General features: G+C 41.0%; 1 protein-coding gene and 1 pseudogene across 1 annotated transcript; one reads left to right on the forward strand and one right to left on the reverse strand.

Moving 5' to 3' along the window:
* The first annotated feature begins 1,018 nt into the window (after positions 1 to 1,018).
* LOC122770933 lies at positions 1,019 to 10,163 on the forward strand (annotated as a pseudogene).
* A 1,940-nt stretch (positions 10,164 to 12,103) lies between these two features.
* LOC122771320 (docking protein 1-like) lies at positions 12,104 to 22,751 on the reverse strand. The gene is made up of 7 exons (XM_044028824.1): positions 22,656 to 22,751; positions 22,139 to 22,217; positions 19,035 to 19,168; positions 16,352 to 16,462; positions 15,474 to 15,552; positions 15,122 to 15,297; positions 12,104 to 13,472 (listed from the first exon to the last, which is right to left on the reverse strand). The coding sequence occupies exons 1-7, from the start codon at positions 22,710 to 22,712 to the stop codon at positions 12,600 to 12,602; spliced, it is 1,509 nt and encodes a 502-aa protein (XP_043884759.1). The 5' UTR covers positions 22,713 to 22,751; the 3' UTR covers positions 12,104 to 12,599.
* Between the last annotated feature and the right edge of the window lie 234 nt (positions 22,752 to 22,985).

Raw genomic sequence — 22,985 nt, forward strand, 5'->3', positions numbered from 1 at the left:
ACACACGCACACACAGAGACACAGACACACAGAGACAGAGAAACACAGCGACACAGACACACAGAGACTTCTCCCATAACAAAACAATTCTTACAAACCGTAAAACTATCTTTGTGTGCTTGTTTTGTCGTTTAGCATTAGCGATAGCCGGCTACAGGCTAAGCTCCACGCTAAACTACACACTATGCTCGTGTTTGATTTGCATGTGTGTTTATCATCTCGTTAACCACAACGGTATAGAAGCTCCAGGCGTCCTGATGCAGTCTTTCACTTGTCACAGTGTCCTCTGACTCTGGGTCAGACTCCGGGTCAAATGTGTAAGGGATTACAGCATTACTCAATGTTTTGATATTTTCTAGTGGTGCATCCCCCTTTCCAGAGGGGGAGCTGCGGGTCTGAGAGCTGACGTGCCAATTACGTCATTTCCAGGTAACTAGCCAATCACAAGACAGTCCATGTTCTGCGGGTGTGATTTTGGTTCGGCTTGTTTGTAGCAACTTCATGTTTGTAAGTACACCGCCAAACCTCACATATAAGTGAGATAGGACCATCCTATGGTCTCTTTAATAATATAATATTTCCCTCCTTGAACCTGCTGTCCCACATTTTACCAGGTCTTTGATGAGGATTATAACACACACACACACACACACAAACCAGTTAGTATACATTAGTCAGGACACCTCATAGAGCCTTAAACCCTAGAACCAGGTCTTAACCCTGAAAAAGGTGTGTGTGTTTGTGTGAGTCATCATGCTGCTCAGGTTTAATTGACCAGTCTTGTTGCCATGCCAACTGGGGTGTGGCAGGAGGCTGCTGACCCACTTTGCCTGTAGTGTTGTCATGGCAACAGCAGGGGCTCCTGCCAGTGTTCTACAGTCACACACACACACATATATCACTCTTATGTGTTGCGATAACACAGAGTCTGGTTGTCATGACGAACAACGTAAGAAATAAGATTGACGTACTATCTCAGTGTTGTCACAGGAACAGAGGAACAAAAATCAATGCCGACATGAGCTCGGTAGGAAGAAGAAGAAGGTTCCGTTTTACAGATGACTCTATTTAATAAATCATCACAGCTACGAGCTAACAGCTGCTACACACACACACACACAAACACACATACAAAACCCGGTCCTCATGAGGCAGGACCTCAATTGTGAATTAACCGGTTAAGTTCAGGACTAAGATTTGACTCATGGTGGACTTGTGGTTAATCCTGGTCAATGCTAGTCAGGAGAGAACTGACTAGCATTGACCAGGAGTTCACCAGAAAAATCAGCCCCGCAACTGTGTTATCCCAGCTGTCACCTACACACTACTATCTACTATAGGTACAATAAAATGAAAAATAACACGTACACATACACAAAAAACTGCCAGTGGTGTGCCATGACCGGCTCTAGGTCGGCTTGGAAAAGCTCAGGGCAAGGTGGCAGGCGGCCGTCTGCTTTACAGCGACCCCCCGCCCGGACCTTGCCGCTTCCCGGGGACGTGGGCGTGTACTTGCAGCGCCTCTCTGTCTCCTGCCCCCAATTTTTTTTTTCTCATTAATGATAAATTGTTAAAAAGTGGTGGGAAAAGTGTTGATCATAAATAGTGTTGGGGACATACAAGGACAGGTGAGGCATACTTTTTATTAATGCTTATTAAGGCTAAATTTTAAACTGAAAATTAAACCCTGCTAAACCAAAACTACATGTTGATTGATTTATACCTTTCAATTTGAAACCCTGGCAGTTGCATATTCGTTGTCAGGATGGGATTTCTTGTTTTTATGAATTCCTTTTCTGACCTTATACTTACCTCAAGTAAGTCCTCTTGGGACATACATGCATATGTTCGTACATATCATACTTACCTGTATAAAGGAGTTTATTACAGCCTTATATAAAATCAACAATAATGATAATAATAGTAACGCAAACAGAGCATCCATATCGGAATAGTATCAGCAGATATCCAAATTTAGGTATCGGGATCAAATCAGAAGTGAAAAAAATTGGTGCATCCCTAATCTATGTCACATGTCTTTATCTCATTGTTTGACAGACTTTTCCAATGGAAAATTGAAGTTTGTAAACCACTCAGTTGCCCACACCAAAGACCATAGAGAAAATCAGTGATTTTAGCTGTGGGGACACAGGAACTACTGGTCCTCTGCTGCCTCGTGTTGTCACTTTGTGTCACTGAGGTCCATCTGAACGAAGAATTCTAATGCTGAAGTGACAAAATCATACATTTGAACTTAGAGATGGAGGCAGCAGTGGATCAACAACCTTTGTGTGTGTGTGTGATGTTAAAATCACTGATTTTCTCTCTGTTTAGTCACATTTACAGATAAACTTCATGTTTAAATGTGACAGAAAGTTTTCAGTTGTTGTTATTGTGCGATTGCGATCTTTCCCTGTGATTGTGATCTTTCCCTGTGACTGTGATCTTTCCCTGTGACTGCGATCTTTCCCTGTAACTGCAATCTTTCCCAGTAAACACAAACTTCACTCACATTATTTACATCAGACTGTGTGTATGTGTGTGTGTGTGTGTGTGTAGGTTGTAGGAGTGCTGTGTGATGTGGGCAGTTTACAGTGGTCGCTCATGCGCCACGATCCTCTCCCTATATAGGTGTGGCACTTGTTCTGCGGGTGTGGCCATGAGGCTTTAAGTGGCACCGTCAGCATCCTCTACAACTATTTTGAAGTCATCCAAAGCTCCTGAAGAACTGGGCGTGTTCACCATGTGAGTGAGCACATTATTCACCCTGTAAAACACTGATCACTGGATGTTTTCACCGTGAGTGAGCACATTATTCACCCTATTAAAGTAGATTTTTTCATGTGTTCATCAGTTAGAGAGTGATTCCTCATTGTGTCCGCAGCATTGACATCCTGCAGTACATCATCTATGGTCTGGCTGTTGGCTTCTTCGTGTTTGGAGTGTTGCTGTTGGTTGAAGGTTTCTTCACCACTGGAGCGATCAGAGATCTGTACGGAGAGTTTAAGATCACCGCCTGTGGACGCTGCCTCACTGCATTTGTAAGACAGAAACTTAAAGCCCTGCAACTCACCTGTGACGTGATAGAACATTTAAGTGTGTGTGTCTGTGTGTGTGTGTGCAGCTCATGTTCCTGGCCTACCTGTTCTTCCTGGTGTGGTTGGGAGTGATGGCGTTCACCAGTCTGCCCGTCTTCATGTATTTCAACGTCTGGTCCATGTGTCAGAACAGCAGCCTGGTGGAAGGAGGGAAGTTCTGCCTGGATCTGCGTCAGTTTGGTACGTGACCGTCAGTTCACAAGGAACCACTACTGTGTCACCTGATACACACGTGTACAGACTTCACCAACAGGAAACCACTCACTCTCCTACAACAAACCCCCGTAGAGAAAATCAGTGATAGCTCAAGTTAGCTCAAGGGGACACAGGAGCTGCTGGTCCTCTGTGCCTCGTGTGGTCACTTTGTGTCACTTTGTTAAATCTGAACAAGTGATTTCAAACACTGAAGTGACAAAATAAGACATTTGAACTTTGTGATAGAGGCAACAGTGATTCAACTACTCCTGTGTGTGATGTTGAAAACACTGATTTTCTCTATGAGGTTTGGTGTGGGAGAGTGAGTGGTTTACAAACCTCAGTTTCCCTGTACTTGTGCCGTTTGCATGTAACATAATCAATGTCTTTTGCACTTGTATAAACATGGCGACACAAAATGGTAGCCTCCATAAAGCAAGACCCTGAAACTACATATAAAATTGTGATGCTGCAATAACCACATTATTGTTTATTTTAAACATGTTGACAGAATGAAGTGAAGAAGACAGTCAGGTGTAAACTGGCAGATGGAAAAACCTGAGTGTGCTCACAGCTCAGCCAAATCACAGGTGGAGTTCCCACAGCGGGCCATGTGCTCAGGAGGAGATACAGTCATGTGACCATCTGAGTTGTGTGTGTGTCACAGCATCGCCCTCTGCTGTCCAAACTAGAAAACTGCAACTAGATCTGACAGTTAAAAAAAAAATTATTTTGAAGAAAAAGAGCTGATTTTAACGGTAATGATGATGCTGATGGTTATGGTGAAGATGGTGACGATGATGATGATGATGATGGTGAAGATGGTGATGATGACGATGTTTCCCTCTGTGTTCTCTGTGAAGGAGCAGTTACCATCTCTGAGGAGAAGAAAATGTGTGCAGGGTCTGAGAAGTTCTTGAAGATGTGTGACTCCAATGAGGTAAGAGGAGGAAGAGGGGGATAAAGAGGAGGAATATGAGGATTAAGGGGAGGATAAAGAGGAGGAAGATGAGGATAAAGAGGAAGATGATAAGGAGGATGATGCAGATAAAGAGGGGGAAGATGAGGATAAAGAGTAGGAAAAGGAGGAGGAGGATAAAGAGGGGGAAGATGAGGATACAGAGGAGGAAAAGGAGGAGGAGGATAAAGAGGAGGAAGATGAGGATGAGTTTTGCAAATTTCTCCAGATTAAATTTATTTGTAATTTACATCAAAACTTTTATAATAACTGTGTGTGTGTGTGTGTGTGTGTGTGTGTGTGTTACAGCTGGACATGACCTTCCATCTGTTTGTTTGTGCTCTGGCAGGAGCAGGAGCTGCTGTCATCGCCATGGTGAGAACATTCACACACACATATACTGTATACATATATATATATATATATATATATATATATATGTATGTGTGTATGTACAGTATATACATATATACATATATGTCCAGATATTTACTGGCTGATCCTTTCAGCTCAATGCTCCCTTCTGGAAAGGGTAACCAGAGCAAGTACGGCAGGTACAACTCGATTGTCTTTCTGAAGCTTTATTCCACATACACAGCTAGTGGTAGCTAGACAGCAGTCCGTTAGAAGTTAGTTAGTTAGACAGTTAGTAGTTAGTTAGACAGCAGTCTGTTAGGTTGTAAAACTGATAAGTCGTACAGGTTCTGGTGATAGATTGCTTTAAAAGGCACGCACAAAGGTAATATATAACAAAAAAGGGCTTTGACAATGGACCTTGAAGGCACTTTGAAGGACACAGTGTTTGATACCAATTACAACAATAAACAGATAGATAGCTTTGCCTGCTAGAAAGTTCTACAATATACAGTGGGTTCGGAAAGTATTCAGACCCCTTTAAATTTTAGGTTTTTCACTCTTTGTTTCATTGCAGCCATTTGCTAAAATGTCTCTGTGTGTAAAAGTTCATTTTATTTCTCATTAATGTACACCCAGCACCACATCTTGACAGAAAAAAAAACAGAAATGTAGAAATTTTTGCAAATGTATTAAAAAAGAAAAAGTGAAATATCACATGGTCATAAGTATTCAGACCTTTTGCTCAGTATTGAGTAGAAGTTCCTTTTGAGCTAGTACAGCCATGAGTCTTCTTGGGAATGATGCAACAAGTTTTTCACACCTGGATTTGGGGATCCTCTGCCATTCTTCCCTGCAGATCCTCTCCAGTTCTGTCAGGTTGGATGTTGAACATTGGTGGACAGCCATTTTCAGGTCTCTCCAGAGATGCTCAATTGGTTTAGGTCAGGGCTCTGGCTGGGCCAGTCAAGAATGGTCACAGAGTTGTTCTGAAGCCACTCCTTCATTATTTTATTTTAGTGTGCTTAGGGTCATTGTCTTGTTGGAAGATGAACCTTCGGCACTGCAGCTGAAAAATAGCATGATGCTGCCACTACCATGTTTCACTGTTGGGATTGTATTAGGCAGGTGATGAGCAGTGCTTGGTATTCACCACACATACCACTTAGAATTAACGCCAAAAAGTAAAATCTTGGTCTCATCAGACCAGAGAATCTCATTTCTCATAGTCTGGGAATCCTTCATGTGTTTTTTGACAAACTCTCTGCAGGCTTTCATATGTCTGAGGAGAGGCCTCTATGCACTGAGGAGAGGCTTCCGTCGGGCCACGCTGCCATAAAGCCCCGACTGGTGGTGATAGTTGACTTTGTGGAACTTTCTCCCATCTCCCTACTGCATCTCTGGAGCTCAGCCACAGTGATCTTTGGGTTCTTCTTTACCTCTCTCACCAAGGCTCTTCTCCCACGATTGCTCAGTTTAGCTGGACGGCCAGGTCTAGGAAGAGTTCTGGTCATCCCAAACTTCTTCCATTTAAGGATTATGAGGCCACTGTGCTCTTAGGAACCTTGAGTGCTGCAGAAATTCTTTTGTAACCTTGGCCAGATCTGTGCCTTGCCACAATTCTGTCTCTAAGCTCCTTGGGCAGTTCCTTCAACCTCATGATTCTCATTTGCTCTGACATGCACTGTGAGCTGTAAGGTCTTATATAGACAGGTGTGTGCCTTTCCTAATCAAGTCCAATCAGTTTAATTAAACACAGCTGGAGTCCAGTGAAGGAGCAGAACCATCTCAAGGACAATCAGAAGAAATGGACAGCATGTGCGTTAAATATGAGTGTTACAGCAAAGGGTCTGAATACTAATGACCATGTGATATTTCAGTTGTTCTGTCAAGGGTTAGGGGTTCTGGGTGTACATTAATGAGAAATAAAATGAACTTTTTTGATTTTAGCAATTGGCTGCAATGAAACAGAGAGTAAAAAATTTGAAGGGGTCTGAATACTTTCCGTACCCACTGTATATGTATATATAGGAGGAGGAGTGCAGGGGGTGTGGCCTGGTAGTGAAATATGACACTGAGTGGGATCTGTGCGTGAGAGATGAGCAGAGAGACATTTACAGTGTTTTACCAGTTCTTACTGTAAATAAAGGTACATTCAGACTAATTTTGTAGAGATTTAAAATGTGTATCTTGACTCCTCCCCCTCCCAGGTCCACTTCCTGATGGCTCTGGCTGCAAACTGGGGCTACCTGAAGGACGCCAGCCGGATGCAGAAGTACGAGGACATCAAGTCCAAGGAGGAGCAGGAGCTGCATGACATACACTCGACACGCTCCAAAGAACGACTCAACGCATACACATAAACACACACACACATCCTCCTCGTGTCTGCTGTAGATCAGTTTCAACACTTTAACATAAAAAAGGGAAAATTCAGAATTCATCGGGACCAGAATTTATGACATCCCTTGAATGCAACAGTCAGAGCAGCTGCAGAATCACAGTCTTTGTCAAATCTACGTCCGATTTATGTCAAATCTATTTTTTTTGCATCTTGTAAAGCTAAATTTTTGCGTACTGGACCTTTTAAAAAAAAACAACAACAATCAAATAAAACTAAATGACAAGAAACATCGTTTTTTAAAAAAAAACAAGATAAGAAACAAAAGATAAATGACGAGAAACATTATTGAGATATTTCGCATAAAATGTCAGGACGATCTACAGCAGACACACACACACACATACACACTTAGATGTGGCTGAATGGTCATGTACTGTAGGTGGCGCTGTCGTGCGGTGCTGTGTCATGATGCCGTGTCGTGTCGTTTTTCGCCACTTTATGACAAGTCATGGTTTCAGCAGAGGAAACGTGGGTAGCTTTGCTAATTTGTTTGCCCCACCCTATTTTCCCTCTGGCCCCTCCCCCTCGGCTTATCCAGTTTCACCTGTGGTTCTTCACAAATTTTTTTTTAAATATGAAAATGTGAACATTTACGAATGACGTCATAACAGATTTGTCGCCATTTTAAAAGTGAAAAAACAGGGTTTGTTTGTGTCGCCCATCATCGTCCCCTCTTTGTATAAACGTGAACCAGCACATCGCAACAGCACAACGTCTTTTTAACGCGCCGTCTTTTCTCATACGACTTTTTTTTTTTTTCACAATTTTTCTTGATTTTTCACACAAATTTTATATCAGTGTTGTCAACGTGTGATTTTAACGTCGGGGGAATATTTTAAACTGAGACCAGGTGTTGTTGGGGAGGGGTTGTGGGTGGGGGGCAGGGTTTCTATCACTTTTACATCGTCATGTAATGATTCAGCATTTCTGCACACACACCCACACACACACGTTTCAGCCCGATAATGTGACCAAACGTTACAGGCACTAAAATGTATCTTTACTGACATGACCCACAGTGCGGGGGTACACTGTTAGAATGCAGATATGAAGAGTTCGATTTCTTTGGGGTTCGTGTTTTTTTAGACAGCCAGTGATGCTACAGCTAATAAGCTAACAGTGTTTCTCACGTTGTTGCGTTACTTCATGTTTGAAACAGACGTTGAATTAACAAACTTCTAATTTCTGACAAAAAAAACAAAGACCTGGAGTGAAGACACGAAAAAACAAAAGCAGTACAAGAAAACGTAAAAGATAACATAATAAAGGCGCTAACAACGTGACGAAAAAGTCAGCTACCGCCCATAGACGCGCTCAGAGGAACACATGATATAAACAAAACAAAATTAAGGTTAAGATTAAGGTGGGAATTCTGAGAGAAAAAAGTCAGAATTCTGAGATTAAATTCATAGATTTGAATCAAAACTCTGAGATTAATTGGGAAATCTGAGAAAACAACATTATAATTATAAATAAATTATCGTTATTATTATTATTTTTGAATACAGAAAATTATCTTTTTATCTTAAAACGATTTAGATTCATAAAAAATTGTTTCAAGTGAGAAACTGTTTATGTAACAAAGTCTCGTGTGTCACCAGCATTCTGTTCGGATTCATTTAAACTGTTTTAAACTTTAACTTGTTTTGTTGACGATAAGAACACAATGATCATACGTATGACGTTGTGGTTGTCGACGTGATTCTCTATCTGCCAGTAGAGATGATGAAGATGACAGGTTTGATTTAATGAGACTACCAGCACACACACGTACACACACACATAACCACTGAGCCATAATTACTTTTCACTGAAATTATTTTCAACTTTGAAACTTTTTAAATGTAAAATCATTTAATGAAGAAAAAAATGAAATGTGAAATTTTGTTCATTTATAATTTTCTTAAACTTTTGTGTGTGTGTGTGCGCACAGTATAAAGCACTGTACCTGCATTAACGCTAACTGTATAAAGATATGATTCATTTATGTGAAAACTGGAGGTGAACAGCGTCAGTGAGACTGGACGAGGCCACCAAAGTCAACATTTCCCAGAATTCTACTTGCTATGAAAGCTGCATTTACACATACACTCACACAAACTGTGTATTTACAGAAGAGGATTAGGAGATTAAAGTGAGAATTCCGAGATATTTTTTATTCAGAATTCCAAGATCAAAGGCGGAAGTCCGAGAAGAAAAATCAAAATTCAGACATTAATGTAGGAAAAGTCAGAATTCTGAGAGAGAAATCAGTTATGTGATTAAATTCTCAGACTAAATTCAAAATTCCGAGATTAAAGTCATAATTCTAAGAAGAAAAATCTAAATTCAGAGTTTGAAGTTAAAATTCCAAGATTAATGTGGGAATTCTGAAATTAAAGTTATTCTTATTATTGTTGTTGTCAAGGAAGAGGGGGGCGTGGTCCAGACTTTTATTTTTACAGTAACAGTAATCTGTCATTTAATTGCCTGAAAACAGATCAGTGGACGTCTTTTTATCAGTGTTTTTAATCTCAGATCAAAGAAAAAACATGTTTTTGTGGCACTTACTGACCATTTTGATCTCTTTCTCGCTCTCTCTCTCTCTCTCTCTCTGTCCCTCTCTCTCTCTTTCCCTCTCTCTCTCTCTGTCCCCCTCCCTCTCTCTCTCTTTCCCTTTCTCTCTATCTGTCTCCCTCTCTCTCTTTCCCTCTTGCTCTCTCTCTCTCTGTGTATAGTCTAACATTGGTTATAATCTGAAGAAATAACAAAGACAAAAGTGAATGAATTCATAATAATGAAGATAATCCTATACTCGGTTAAACAAAAGAAAAAACCTTTTAAAAAAAAAAGCCAGTGAATCTAGTTGTTGTGTGTGGCATGGTTATGCATTTAATGGTCATTTTGACAAATTAAAACAAAAAGAAAACAGAAAAATATATATAATTTTTTTTCTCTGCCTCTTGCAAATGGTGTTGCTAAGCTAGCTTGCTCGCTCAGTTGTTTACCACCACAGCAGTTTATTATCGTAGCAGTTAAAAAAATAAATCAAGACGTTAAAAACAAACAAATGTCCTCTTTCAAGTGCATGAATCTCTGACTGCGAATCATGTGTTCATGATTGTTTATGCTAATAAAGCCCATTTGCAGATGTGGTGTAATGAATCAGCACACATTTTACTGCTCATGTCCTCTACTTCTTCACGCTGGATGTCTTTATTTTAGGCTCCGCTCACACGGCAATGTTGCTGAGTCAGCGATCTCTCACATTTGTTTTCATGTTGCTGCTGCTGGGGGTATTTTGGGTCAACATCTTCTCCTACACTTATAACATAAACAACCAACAACATAAACGAGAGCGGAAACAGCAGAAACGAGAGCTGAAACAACATAAACAAGAACGGGAACAACGTAAACGAGAGCTGAAACAACGTAAACGAGAGCCAAACGAGAGCAGAAATGAAAGCGAAAACAATGTGGAAACAATGGAAACGAGAGCCGAAATGAGAAGAGATGAAAGTGGAAAACAACGCAAACGAGAGCTTAAACAAGAGCGTATACAAGAGTGGAAAAACGAGAAAAACTGAAACGAGAGTGGAAACAACGGTAACAAGAACGAAAAACAATGTAAACGAGAGCAGAAACAACGTAAACGAAAGCGAAACCGACAGCGGTAGCGATATAAACAAGAGTGGAAACAACGTAAACAAGAGCGGAAACATCGTAAACGATAGTGGAAACAATGTAAACAAGAGTGGAAAGAACTGAAACAAGAGTGGAAACAACGGAAACGAGAGTGGAAGCAACAGTGGAAACAATGTAAACGAGAGTGGAAACAACGTAAACAAGAACGTAAATGAGAATGTAAACAACAGAAACAAAGCGGAAACAACAGCGAAAACAGTTTAAAGGAGAGCGGAAACAACATAAACGAGAGCGGAAAACGAAACATTTAGCTCCTGTTTATCGTTCATGAAATAATTTAGGAAATTAACCCTATGAAATTAAAATGTTTCTATTAAAAATTAATGGAAACTCATTCTGTCTTTGATCTCAAGTGGGGGGAGGACTTAGAACTTAAACATGTGATTGCAAACGTCAGCCTGTGGAGGGCAGCATCACACTGTAGAAAAAAAAGGAAGATTAACAAATGTAACAGATGTAACAAATGAAAGAAGTGTTTTTTTTATTGCCTCATCAAAATCTGTTTTAATCCTACAGTGCCATAATCTATAGCATTATATGAAATAATCTACAGTTTCTTGTCCAAAATGGATCAGGGTATATAATAACAACATGTATCTCTGTGTTGGGTGTGCGAAATGATGTCTTTCGCACCCTGTGTGCGAAAGACATCAAGGTCACAATGGTCGCAAGTTTGACTCCACCCTTGGCTGATTGTACTCAATTCCACTGTAAATCGCTTTGGATAAAACCGTCTGCTTAATGACATAATATGTAGTAGTAATAATATATAATGTGTTCTCAGCAGCAGGGGGTGTTCAGGGGGTGTTTGTGCCTCGTACAAACAAAAGAACATGAACTGTCCCAGAGAACTGTTTTTTGACGTGAACTATGGCTGAGCAGAACAAGGGACTCAAATGCAGGACTCAGAACACGAATCAGTCAGTAACAGAGTTTAATTCCAGGCAGAGGTTCGGTAAACGGGAGATCAACAAGAGATCAGGCAGAGGTACAAAAACGTCAGGCAAAAATGCAAGGTCAAAAAAGGCAGGCAAGGTTCAAAAACACGAGAAGGCAAGACTATGGCTTTGAAAAAGAGTGCTGGAACGTGAGCTAAGAACTACAACGAACTGGCGACAAGACAAGACACAGAGGGGAATATAAGCAGTGCTTGATTAGGGGGTGATAGGATGCAGGTGTGGTAGACACAATCAGGGATCAGGTGCACGCCAACAAGGAAGGGGGCGGGGTAGACAGGAACCTGAAACAGAGACAAGGGTGAGTGATTTACAAAATAAAACAGGAAGACAAGACATGGAACATGAAGGGAGAAACAAAACAAGATACTTAACGGAGGTGACAGATCATGACATTTTTATTGTGGTGAATTTATATGATTTAAAATAAAGTTTATATGAATCAAACACAAAAAATACTTATTTGGTTTATTGACATCAAAGTGTTTGTGATTCAAATAAAACACAAACGTAACAAAACAACAGTTTCATATAAATCAGAAAATACCCTCAGTAAATAAAGTAAATACTGTATATGAAATACATTTACATCTTAATACTATGATACAATATTAACTTTCTGAAATAAATGTGCACATGCTGTTGTTTTTCTGTCAAATCAGACAATACAAAATGAGCCTTTAAGTATGTATTACATTGTAAAGGGGCTAAAATCCATTTTTCCTTGTGTCCATGGTGGCAGTCATGTTTTCATGGCTGGTTTGTGTAAATGGTGAAAGCCTGGCACTTAAAAGTAGAGTGTATTCTGTGGATGTTTTGAAAGTGTTGGACCATGAAGGATTCACCTGCTAGAAGCTTGGATTGGTTAAATCACGGCACTGTGACACAAACACAAGCTGCATATACACACAGAGGAAATGCCTGAGAACATCAGGAGATTTTTGTTGTCACTAAATGATGCCCAAATTTTCGTAGATGACATCTTCTAGAGACGAGTCCACGTCTTTGGTTGTGCCTGTGTTGGCGGTGACAGTGCTGTTCGAAGACGTCAAGGGACCCGATGACGGCGTTTTCTTGCAGACTTGAGCGTAAAGGTGCGCAAATGGGTCAGGTTTGCGTTCGCTTTTATGCGACACCTGTGCCGTCATGGGTTCGGCATAAATGACTTTGTCGTCTGCAAAAGGCTTTTCTTGTCCTTTGCTCTGAAAGATGGCTTGTCGACTCCGTAGTGGAACGACTTTGTCGAACACCTCGGAGTACTCCGAGTCTGGATGGTGGATGTCAAAGCGGGGCTGTGTGGTGGAGAAGGGAGGGGGGGCTGTCACTGGTTCCTCTGACTTTGGGGGTTTCAGTGGAAGAACACAAGCAGGGTCTACGTACAGAGCTGTGGACGATGGTAATGTCGGTAAGGACAGAATGCAGTCAGCAGGGTCATCGTACACAGGATCTGATAGTTCGCTGTGTTGACCTCCGGATACACCATCCTGTGTGGGGACGGATGGAAGAGGCATGAGGGTGATGGGAGCTGGCTGAGCCTGAGGAACCAGCAGGTCTTCTTCTGTGCTCTCGTTTGTCCTCAGGTCTTTCTCCAGGATGGCAGCCACACTCATCACGTCTGGGATTTTGGGATGGAGGGAATGAGGCTGTTTGTTGGAGAAGTTTACTTTTTCGTCCTCCTGGTTCTGGTTCTGCTGGGTTCTGGTTGTCTTTTGTTTGATGGTGCTCTGGATCAAGGAGAATATTTTCTCCGCCTGTTGTGTCTCAAATGTGAAGGTTCCAGGACCAGAGACACAGCGTCTGCCGGCTTCAATGGTTAAAGACACCTGGTGGATAAAATAAAAAACACAAAGAACCACATGAAGCAGGTTCTTTAGACCAGTGTTTTCCCAAATTAGAAGTGGCAGCTATGATTTTTGATTTCCATGTCTGAAACAACAAATTTGGACAGCTCATAGCCAAGCAGAACGAGAACTTGCCTTGTGCTCCACTGCTCATTATTAATTGGACACTCAAAATTGATATCAAATCACAACATGATCACAGGTCTGTACACAGACCACATCATGGAGCAGAGAAACACAACAATTCACACAATGAGCAAACACATTGCAGACATTGGAGCAGTGGAGAGAAAAAAAACTCCCTTTTAACAGGAAGAAATCTCTGACAGAACCAGGCTCACACATGTGCAGCATCTGCCTCGACCAGTTGGAGTGAAAGGAAAAAATGGGGGACAGAGGAGAGGAGGGGGAGAGAAAGGACAAGCGGAAGATGGGGTAGAGACAGAAGAGAGAGACCAGGAGCAGATACACAACAACTGGATCAAGTTCTAAGTTCTTAGTTCTAAGCTGGAACATGTCAATGATGACATGTTTATAGAACTATGATGTCATTTATATAAGCAACAGCAGAGACTGTTGATAAAAAAGTTATACTGATATTGACTTTTAATTATAGCACAATAATAATGGTGATGGTATGTATGATGATAATAATAATAATAGCCTCGAAACTGGATCTAGATCCTGCAACCTGCAAGATGAGGACAGAGAGAGAGAAAGAAAGAGGAAAGGAAGGAAAGACACAAACTAGGGAGAGAAAGAACAAGGTTAATGACATATAAAAAGTCATTTTCATACCCCGAGTGAGTGTGACAGAGTGAATTCTAGGTCTATAGCAGTATAAGGTTTCCCTGAGCCAGCGCTAACTATAAGTTTTATCCCGAACTGTCATTGGGAGCTGGTTCACCAGGAGAGGAGGAGCCTGGTAACTGAAGGCTCCGCCTCCCATTCTGCTCTTACAGACTCTGGGAACCACATGTAAACCTGTATTTTGGGAACTAAGTGATCTGTTAGGGTGATGAGGTAAGACTAGGTCTTTCAGGTATGAAGGGGCCTGACTATTAAGTGTTTTGATTTTAAATTGAATTCTAAACTGTGGGTGGAGCCAGTGTAGAGAAGCTAACACTGGAGTTGTATGGTCTCTCTTTCTAGTTCTTTTCAGAACTCGTGCTGCAGTGTTGCCTGACAAAGTGTTACCTGACAAACGACACGATGGCGTCGGCGAGAGTGAACGCTACGGACAACGCTCACTTTTGGACAGACAAAGAGACAATCCATCTCACCGTCCATTTCAACTTCTTCAACATGCACTAGCTTATTGGGAGTTCCAGCACCAACCACGGAGATGGAGTCACACGTATACAGCCACCCATGGAGGCGGAGTCACATGTACACAGCCAACCACGGAGGTGGAGTCACACGCACACAGCCAATACATCAATTTTCTCCTCCACATGTAAACTTGGTTAGTTGTCCTATTGCCTATCTAAGTCGGACTACGCCCTTAGCTCGATTAAACTGCACATGAAAACGTGCTGACTGTCCCGACATCATTTCAGACATTTCCTTCTTTTGGCTGCTCCCTCTAGGGGGTGCTACAGTCAGTTGAAAGTAAGAAGGTTTCCTGACACCTTATCTCTCCCGTATCGTCTGAGCAGCTCGTACGGCCACTCCCACACCACGCTCTTCTGCTTCTGTGTGTCTCTGAGACACAGAGCTTCTCGTCCCACCTCCAGCCAGTATGACCCCTGTAGGCCACAGCGTGTCGCTGCATCCGTCGGCTGAACCCCAACCCAGAAATCTGAGGCTGCAAAAAAAAAATGTGTTACTATTATAAACTATATAAACTGAATTTTGTTGTAGTTTGTGTTAAATTTTACAAATCAATGATTCAACACAGGTGAACAACTGAATCTTCATAAAAGCTGTTTTTAACAGAAAAGAGTGAAATAAAAAGAAAAGAAGAAGAAAGTAAAGCTTTACCTTCGTCTGCTGAGGCGTAAATCTGGTTCTCCTCCATATGAAGCGGATTTGATCCTGGTCCTGATCCTCCTCCTCCTCTCTGAAACACAACATAAACACAAGGTACATAAATCAGTACACACTGTAATCAAGTGACAACATCATACAATTACAACTACACAAAAAAATACACATTAATGCATTTGTTTAATTTATAAATAAAGACTAAATTTGATTATTTAGTCATGATCCACATGAACAAACTCATGCATTATTCAAGCATTCATTCCATAATACAATACTAGGTGGAGTAATAATAATAATATATTATATTTATTGCTGTTGTGTGTCAGTAATTGTACAAATCAAAGTTGTGATTTTAATGTTAGTGAGGAACATTGTCATATTTTATCCATGGATTAATTTGTTTGCAATGGATTCATATTTAGGGTCAGAGAGCACCCCCTAGAACATTTAACATCAACAGCCCCCACAGCTGCTTTCACCGACACATGTTTATCAGTATAACATCTATGAAATAGTCTCATGGACCGTTCACCGAAACCCAACAGGAAGGTGGCCATTTTAGGTCAAACAGCAATTTTGGACCAATATTGGTGATTTCCCACATGCAGTATTTGAACAAACATTTATGCGATCAACTTCAAATTGATCAGGTCACTCTGGATAAGATTAGGATTAAAAGTTATCAAAAATGTAATTTAATGTTATACAGTTATGGTGCTAGGGGTGTCAAAGTTGTGGCTAATTATCATAAAAAAAATCATGTTGTGTCATAAAAAACTATGAGATAGATCAAAAACTGTGAGTAATAACCAAAGAACTTTTCAGATAATCACAGTGCAAAACTGTCTTCACATTGTGGCATTGTCACTCACCTGAAACGAGCTGTGACACAGTTTTTCCACCCAGTCCACACAGTCGTCTTTGAGAGCAGCGAACACCATGGTTCTGTCCTGGGCCTCCACACAAAACGCAGACATGTTCTCCTGCGACAAACACACCGTTATTACCAACCATACATGAAAACTGTTTTAGCAGTAGCTTGCGATATATACGAGACAACGTATTTGGGACCAGTACTAGGAGTTACGCTGGATGTCGCACCCTATTGTTGGGGTCAATTTCAGAGTGTCCAATTAACAATGAGCGATGGGGATTGGGGACCTTGCTCTTGGAAACCCTAGCCCTTGACCTTGTGGAGATGTGATCCGGCAGCACTCCGGTTACAAGCCCAATTCCCTTCTGCCTGGCCATGAGCTTTCACTGGCTGTTTTCACAGTTCCTGATGTGTCAGGTGACTCAGTTTGTTTAAGCTGCCATGTTGGCAGGATGTGTCACGTTTTTTACTGTATATTGTTCAATTAAACGTTTATTCTACTGTACTTATTGTAAGTCGCTTTGGATAAAAGCATCTGCTAAATGACATGTAATGTAATATTTGACAAAGATAGATGCACAATTATTCTAAGTTACGTTTGCCTTAATTTTCCCCTTAACTGCTGATCAGAAAGCAGTGAATCTGGAGGGTCACTTAAGTGTCTTTACAGACCCAAACATTCATTAGGACCCAAGCTAAATTAAAACCTCGTAGTGGACGAAAACTCACCAAACTTCACTGCACATCACGATGTGGGAAAACTGCGATCTTGCCCAAGTTTAAGGCAATGCAATGAATTTTTCAGGAATTATAATTAAAAACCCATTTTTCCTTTTTTCTGTTCACACGAGCCACATGTCGTGCTGTGCAACAACTACAATGGCCAATGGGTGGCGCTAGAGCGAGTGACAGCATTAGAATTTAGAATTAAGAATTTAGAAATAAGATTTTATTAATCCCCTTAGGGAAAGTATTCCTCTGCATTTGACCCATCCTAGAATTAGGAGCAGTGGGCTGCCACACTGAGTAGCGCCCGGGGAGCATTGAGGGTTGGGTACCTTGCTCAAGGGTAAATTGTTCAATGGCTGTTTCTCAATACTCAATTAACCAAGTATGTATGTATTGTTTTGCTGTTTGAATGGTGGCTGGCGCAAGTGCTGCAGCCTCATTACCGCCACCTACAGTGTTGATAAATGAACATATGAAATACTTTTAATAAATGCATATATATTGTTATTATTTTCACATTTTAAATATTTAACTTCATTTATTAATTCATTTCTATTTAAATATACAATACAATGTGGAAAATAGATAATACAGCATTGTAGAGTAGTATATATATGTACTAATATATATATATATACTATATATAACTGTACAAATATATGCTACTCTATTCAATTCAATTAAATTCAATTTTATTTGTATAGTGCCAAATCATAACATGCATTATCTCAAGGCACTGTACATAGACAACAGCAAGGAGAGCAGAGAACCCCAACAGTTCACACAATGAGCAAGCACTAGGCATCAGTGGAGAGAAAAAACTCCCTCTTAACAGGAAGAAATCTCTGACAGAACCAGGCTCAGAGATGTGCAGTTATCTGCCTCGACCGGTTGGGGGCGAAAGGAAAAAATGGGGGACAGTGGAGAGGTGGGGGACAGAAAGGGGGGAGAGAAAGGACAAGAGAGAGATGAGGTAGAGACAAAAGAGAGCTCTACATATCTAATATTTATATATTATATTTAAATACAGATACAATGACCGTGCAACTTTAATATAAATCTAAAATTCGAAGTTAAAATAAATAAAACATTAACAATATATAAACTTTAAAACTGTCAGGTCAAAACATTTCCATGTCAACAACAAATCTATGGATCACACCGAGCATCTAAGGGTTAGGGTTACACTGCTCTGTGCCGGGCACTGTGAGCGCCGAGCGTCTGCAGAGGCGGAGCTGATCACTTCCGACAAATGTCGCTGCCAAACTATAAATACCTCATATTTTAATACAGAAACCACATGTTTAAATTCTGTATGACTAATTTCTCGCCTCAAATGATGTTAAAACTGCATTCCGGGACACAGAAAAATATTTATTCCAGATTTACATTCCTATTATCTGCTGCTATGTTCCGCCGAAATGTATTCTGGGATACATGGCCATCTCAAGTATGCCTAAGTCATCTCCGATGCATACTTGGTAAAAATGGGCGGAGCGAGAACACTTCCGGGTTTCAGAACCGTCCTCGCTGTTTGCTTACTTGAGAATTGGAACAGAACTTGGGCTGAGGCTGGTGACGTTTTCACTAGTACGGGAGTACGCAAGTACGCACAAGTATGGATATTGAGAAACGGCCAATGTTTTTCACTGAAGGCGTACTTCCTGTTGCAACTGGCTGGTGTAGTGACTAAAAAGCAGATGAAAAACAATAGAAATGGCTGCAAACAACCATGGTTTCCATGGTAAAATGCAGTATCGCGTTTGTTTTTGGGAACAAGGGAAAGTTTATTGGTAATGCTGCAGCTCTGGCTGTATCCATACTGGTGAAAATCCACCAGGGGGCAGTATAAGGACGTGTTATATTCAGGTTCTGTGGATTTAAAGTGACAGTGAACACTTTTCCTGACAACATGGCATGTGACGTGATTATGATAAAGATGGTGGACTCACCATGGGACAGGCTTCAGCATTGGGTGGGAGTCTGAGGACACTGATCAGCTCTGACAGTCGAACCACCTTCAGTTTCCGCTCGGCGTAAGGCTGGTGTTTCCTGGCGACGCCACCATGGTCACCTGTGGCACCACCTGATGGAGAATACATCACACACAGACTCAGGCTGGTTTGTACACACATCCTTTTATAATGCATGTGTAACTATATTGTCACTATTTCATCATGATTTACTAGAAGCTGTTATTTTTAGCCACATTAACATTAAGGAACTAATGATGAATCATGTGATCACAGATTATTATAATGACGACACATTTTACTACATTTATTCTTAGTTTCAGACTGGATTCTTTTTTTCTCAGTGACTCTCAGCGAGAGAATCTTGCGCAACAATGTAATGTCAAACACACACACCCACTGAGCAAACACACACACAAGAACTAATCACTCTATATATGACACAACTACTGTGAATTTACTGTAAACGTGATATTTATACACATAAACACTGCTAAAGTGCTGTAGTATGTGACATAACTATTACAACAAATACTGTGAAGTAAATGCATTATTTATAGAGGAACTTACTGCTTAATTAAGAATGTACTGTGTGTGAGAATTAATATAGGGGTGGAGTGGCTCAGTGGTTAAGACCAGTACCCTGTGTGCGAAAGACATCATGGTCGCAAGTTCGATTCCACCCCTGGCTGATTGTACTCGATTCCATTGTAAGTCGCTTTGGATAAAAGCGTCTGCTAAATGACATGTAATGTAATATAGTTCATTCATCATAATTTCACTTTGAATTTGTGTTTTGGAAATTTCTGCACTATTAGTTCAACCTCATTTGTGCACATCATAGTAGCAATTTTTCCTTCCTCTGAACAAATTGCAAATGCTTTGTCACTCTGGCAGTTTGCCCCGCCCCCTCCTCTGCCGGCCTGCCAGCCCTGATTACACACACCTGCGGACAATTAAGGCATGTGAACCTTAATAACTCTCTGTTTCCTTGTTTCAGTGCCTGTGTGTTTTCGCCCATGCCTGATCACCAGAGCCCCTCGCCACAGCCACAGAATCCACATGCTTTTGATCCTCGTTTTGAGTGACGTTTTCTTTGCAAGTTTTCTTATCCTAGCCTTTCTGTTGATACTTCAGTTAAGATTTATAGCCCTTTTTGTTTTCCTCTTTGGGAGAGATTTCTGTTTGTAAGTTTTCACAGCCATTTTAGGAACTCCAATCACTAGGATTGTGATTTACGTTTTATTAGTTAGACTGAGTAGATCCAATCATTTAGATTGCGTTTTGTTTTTCACCTCGTTCTTAGTTAGTTAAAGATCGGCAATCAGTAGGATTGTGCTTTGAGTTTGTTTTCGTTTTGAAGTGCTTAGAGCCTTGTTTTCCTCCGTTTGGAAAGTTTTCTGTTTAAGCTTTACATGATAACCATAGTCTGAGTTTGTTTCCTCTTCGGAGTGATTTTTTGTTCCGCGTTTATAGTTCCGCAACGTTTATTTTGAAGAGCGTTGCACTCTCCATTGGTTATAGTTTTTCATTGCCACGCTTTGATTTCCCTCAGTAAAGAGGATCTGCCTTGTGTTTTGTTTAAGAGTGCCAATAAAGACAATTAAAAGGCCTCTGTGTCTGAGTCCTCACTGATCCGTCTTGTCATGCTTGACATGTATCAGTTGCTTTCATAGAATTCTCTGCTGTTTTTAACATTATCAGTTGCTTATGTCATGTCAGTTCAAAATTAACTATACTTATGGTTGCTGAATAGTCGTTCCCAATAAAACTAATAGTCATCATTTCATTGCTTGAGTCATTACATACAAAATTGTTGAACTAGTTATCAAATTCTGTCAAGCAAATTTTATACCTTTCTTTATTGTTTTTTTTTTTTTTAATTGTAAGACACTGAGAGAATAAAGTGTCATAGTGAAAACGTAACAAAGCCATTGATTCTCTTGTTCAAAACGATGGTGTCAAGACTTCTCAATTTGATGATACTGGCAGTTTCATTGACATGAATACTTGTTTTTGAGGAATGGACTATCCATATGGGGTCAAACGGTGGTGTAGTGGTTAGCACTCTCGCCTTGCAGCGAGAAGACCAGGGTTCGAGCACCGGTTGGAACAAGGGCCTTTCTGCATGGAGTTTGCATGTTCTCCCCGTGTGTGCGTGGGTTCTCTCCGGGTTCTCCGGCTTCCTCCCACAGTCCAAAAACATGCAGTGCGGGGATTAGGTCAATTGGACACTCTAAATTGACTGTAGGAGTGAGTGTGAAGTGAATGGTTTGTCTCTAGCTGTGTGTGGCCCTGCGATGGACTGGCGAACTGTCCAGGGTGTACCCCGCCTATCGCCCGATGTAGCTGAGATTGGCACAGCACCCACTGCAACCCTCTGGTGGAGGATAAAGAGGTAGATGATGACTGACTGACTGACTATCCATATGGGCCACACGGTGGTGTAGTGGTTAGCACTCTCGCCTTGCAGCGAGAAGACCCGGGTTCGAGCCCCGGTTGGAACAAGGGCCTTTCTGCATGGAGTTTGCATGTTCTCCCCGTGTGTGCGCAGTCCCACAGTCCAAAAACATGCAGTGCGGGGATTAGGTCAATTGGACACTCTAAATTGACTGTAGGAGTGAGTGTGAAGTGAATGGTTTGTCTCTAGCTGTGTGTGGCCCTGCGATGGACTGGCGAACTGTCCAGGGTGTACCCCGCCTATCGCCCGATGTAGCTGAGATTGGCACAGCACCCCCCGCGACCCTCTGGTGGAGGATAAAGCGGTTAGATGATGACTGACTGACTGACTATCCATATGACGTGCTTTTGCAGGTTATCCACTAGTTTTGCAGTTTGTACTAATTGTTCTGAACTGTTAATAGTGATGTGAAAAAAGCACCAAAGCCACTGAGAAAAACTGTAAGTGAAAGCTTTTGGGAATATTGGAAGTGTTTATGATTATGTTGTTTTTGTTATTTTTTCATTTCATTAAATCGCTTATTTCTTACTTGATTTTAAATGTTAAACAATTTTTAACAATGTTAATGAATAGAGATTGTTATTTATGATTAGTGTGTCTCATGTGTCTTGAGTCAGTTTACCTGTGACGTCCACAATCTCCAGTCGACCGACTCCACTGCTGGTGTGAGGAAACAGAGACAACAGGACTGCCTTCCATTTCTGACAGGAGACAGTAACAGAGACACAGAGACAGACACAGAGAAAGACAGACAGACACAGAGAGAAACATGAAACATTTTCAGAACATGAAACATGGAAAGTTTCAAATAACAGTTTGTTAATATAAGGTTAGATAGATAGATAGGTGTGTGTGTGTGTGTGTGTGTGTGTGCCACTGCTGTACAGGAATGTGTTTTGTTTCAACACGTTCATTTCTCTTCTTGTTCTGCTGCTTTTCTTTCTTTTGTCTTTTATTATTTCTAAGCTGTGACACAGTTACAAACACTACAAACATGTTTACCATCACTTTAATGTGATGGGAGACACAGTGTGTGTGTATGTGTATGTGTGTATCTGTGTGTGTGCGTGCGTGTCTGTGTGTGTATGTGTGTGTGTGAGCGTGCGTGTGTGTGTGTGTGTGTGTGTGCGCGCACTCACTCTGCCAGTCTTGTGAGGCTGCAGGTAAACTGTCCCTGTCTTGATCAATGAGTCCATCCGTGAAGAAACTACACTTCAACTGTGAGACTTTTCTTCCTTTACTTTCTGTGTGTGTGTTTTATTATTTTAGGCCACACCCACATTCCTGAAGTCTGATCCTCACCTAAGACACAAGCACACACATGCAGGTGACGTCACCTATACACCAGTAATACCAGGGCAAAGGTCAGGGTTAAATCAATGAAAAGAATAAAATTATTTTTATTACAGCAGATTATTTGATCAATTAAATTGTCTAAAATGCAATTAATCTAATCTGTTTTATCTAAT

The sequence above is a fragment of the Solea senegalensis genome, linkage group LG6 (genome assembly GCF_019176455.1).
Source record: "Solea senegalensis isolate Sse05_10M linkage group LG6, IFAPA_SoseM_1, whole genome shotgun sequence".
Lineage (NCBI taxonomy): Eukaryota > Metazoa > Chordata > Actinopteri > Pleuronectiformes > Soleidae > Solea > Solea senegalensis.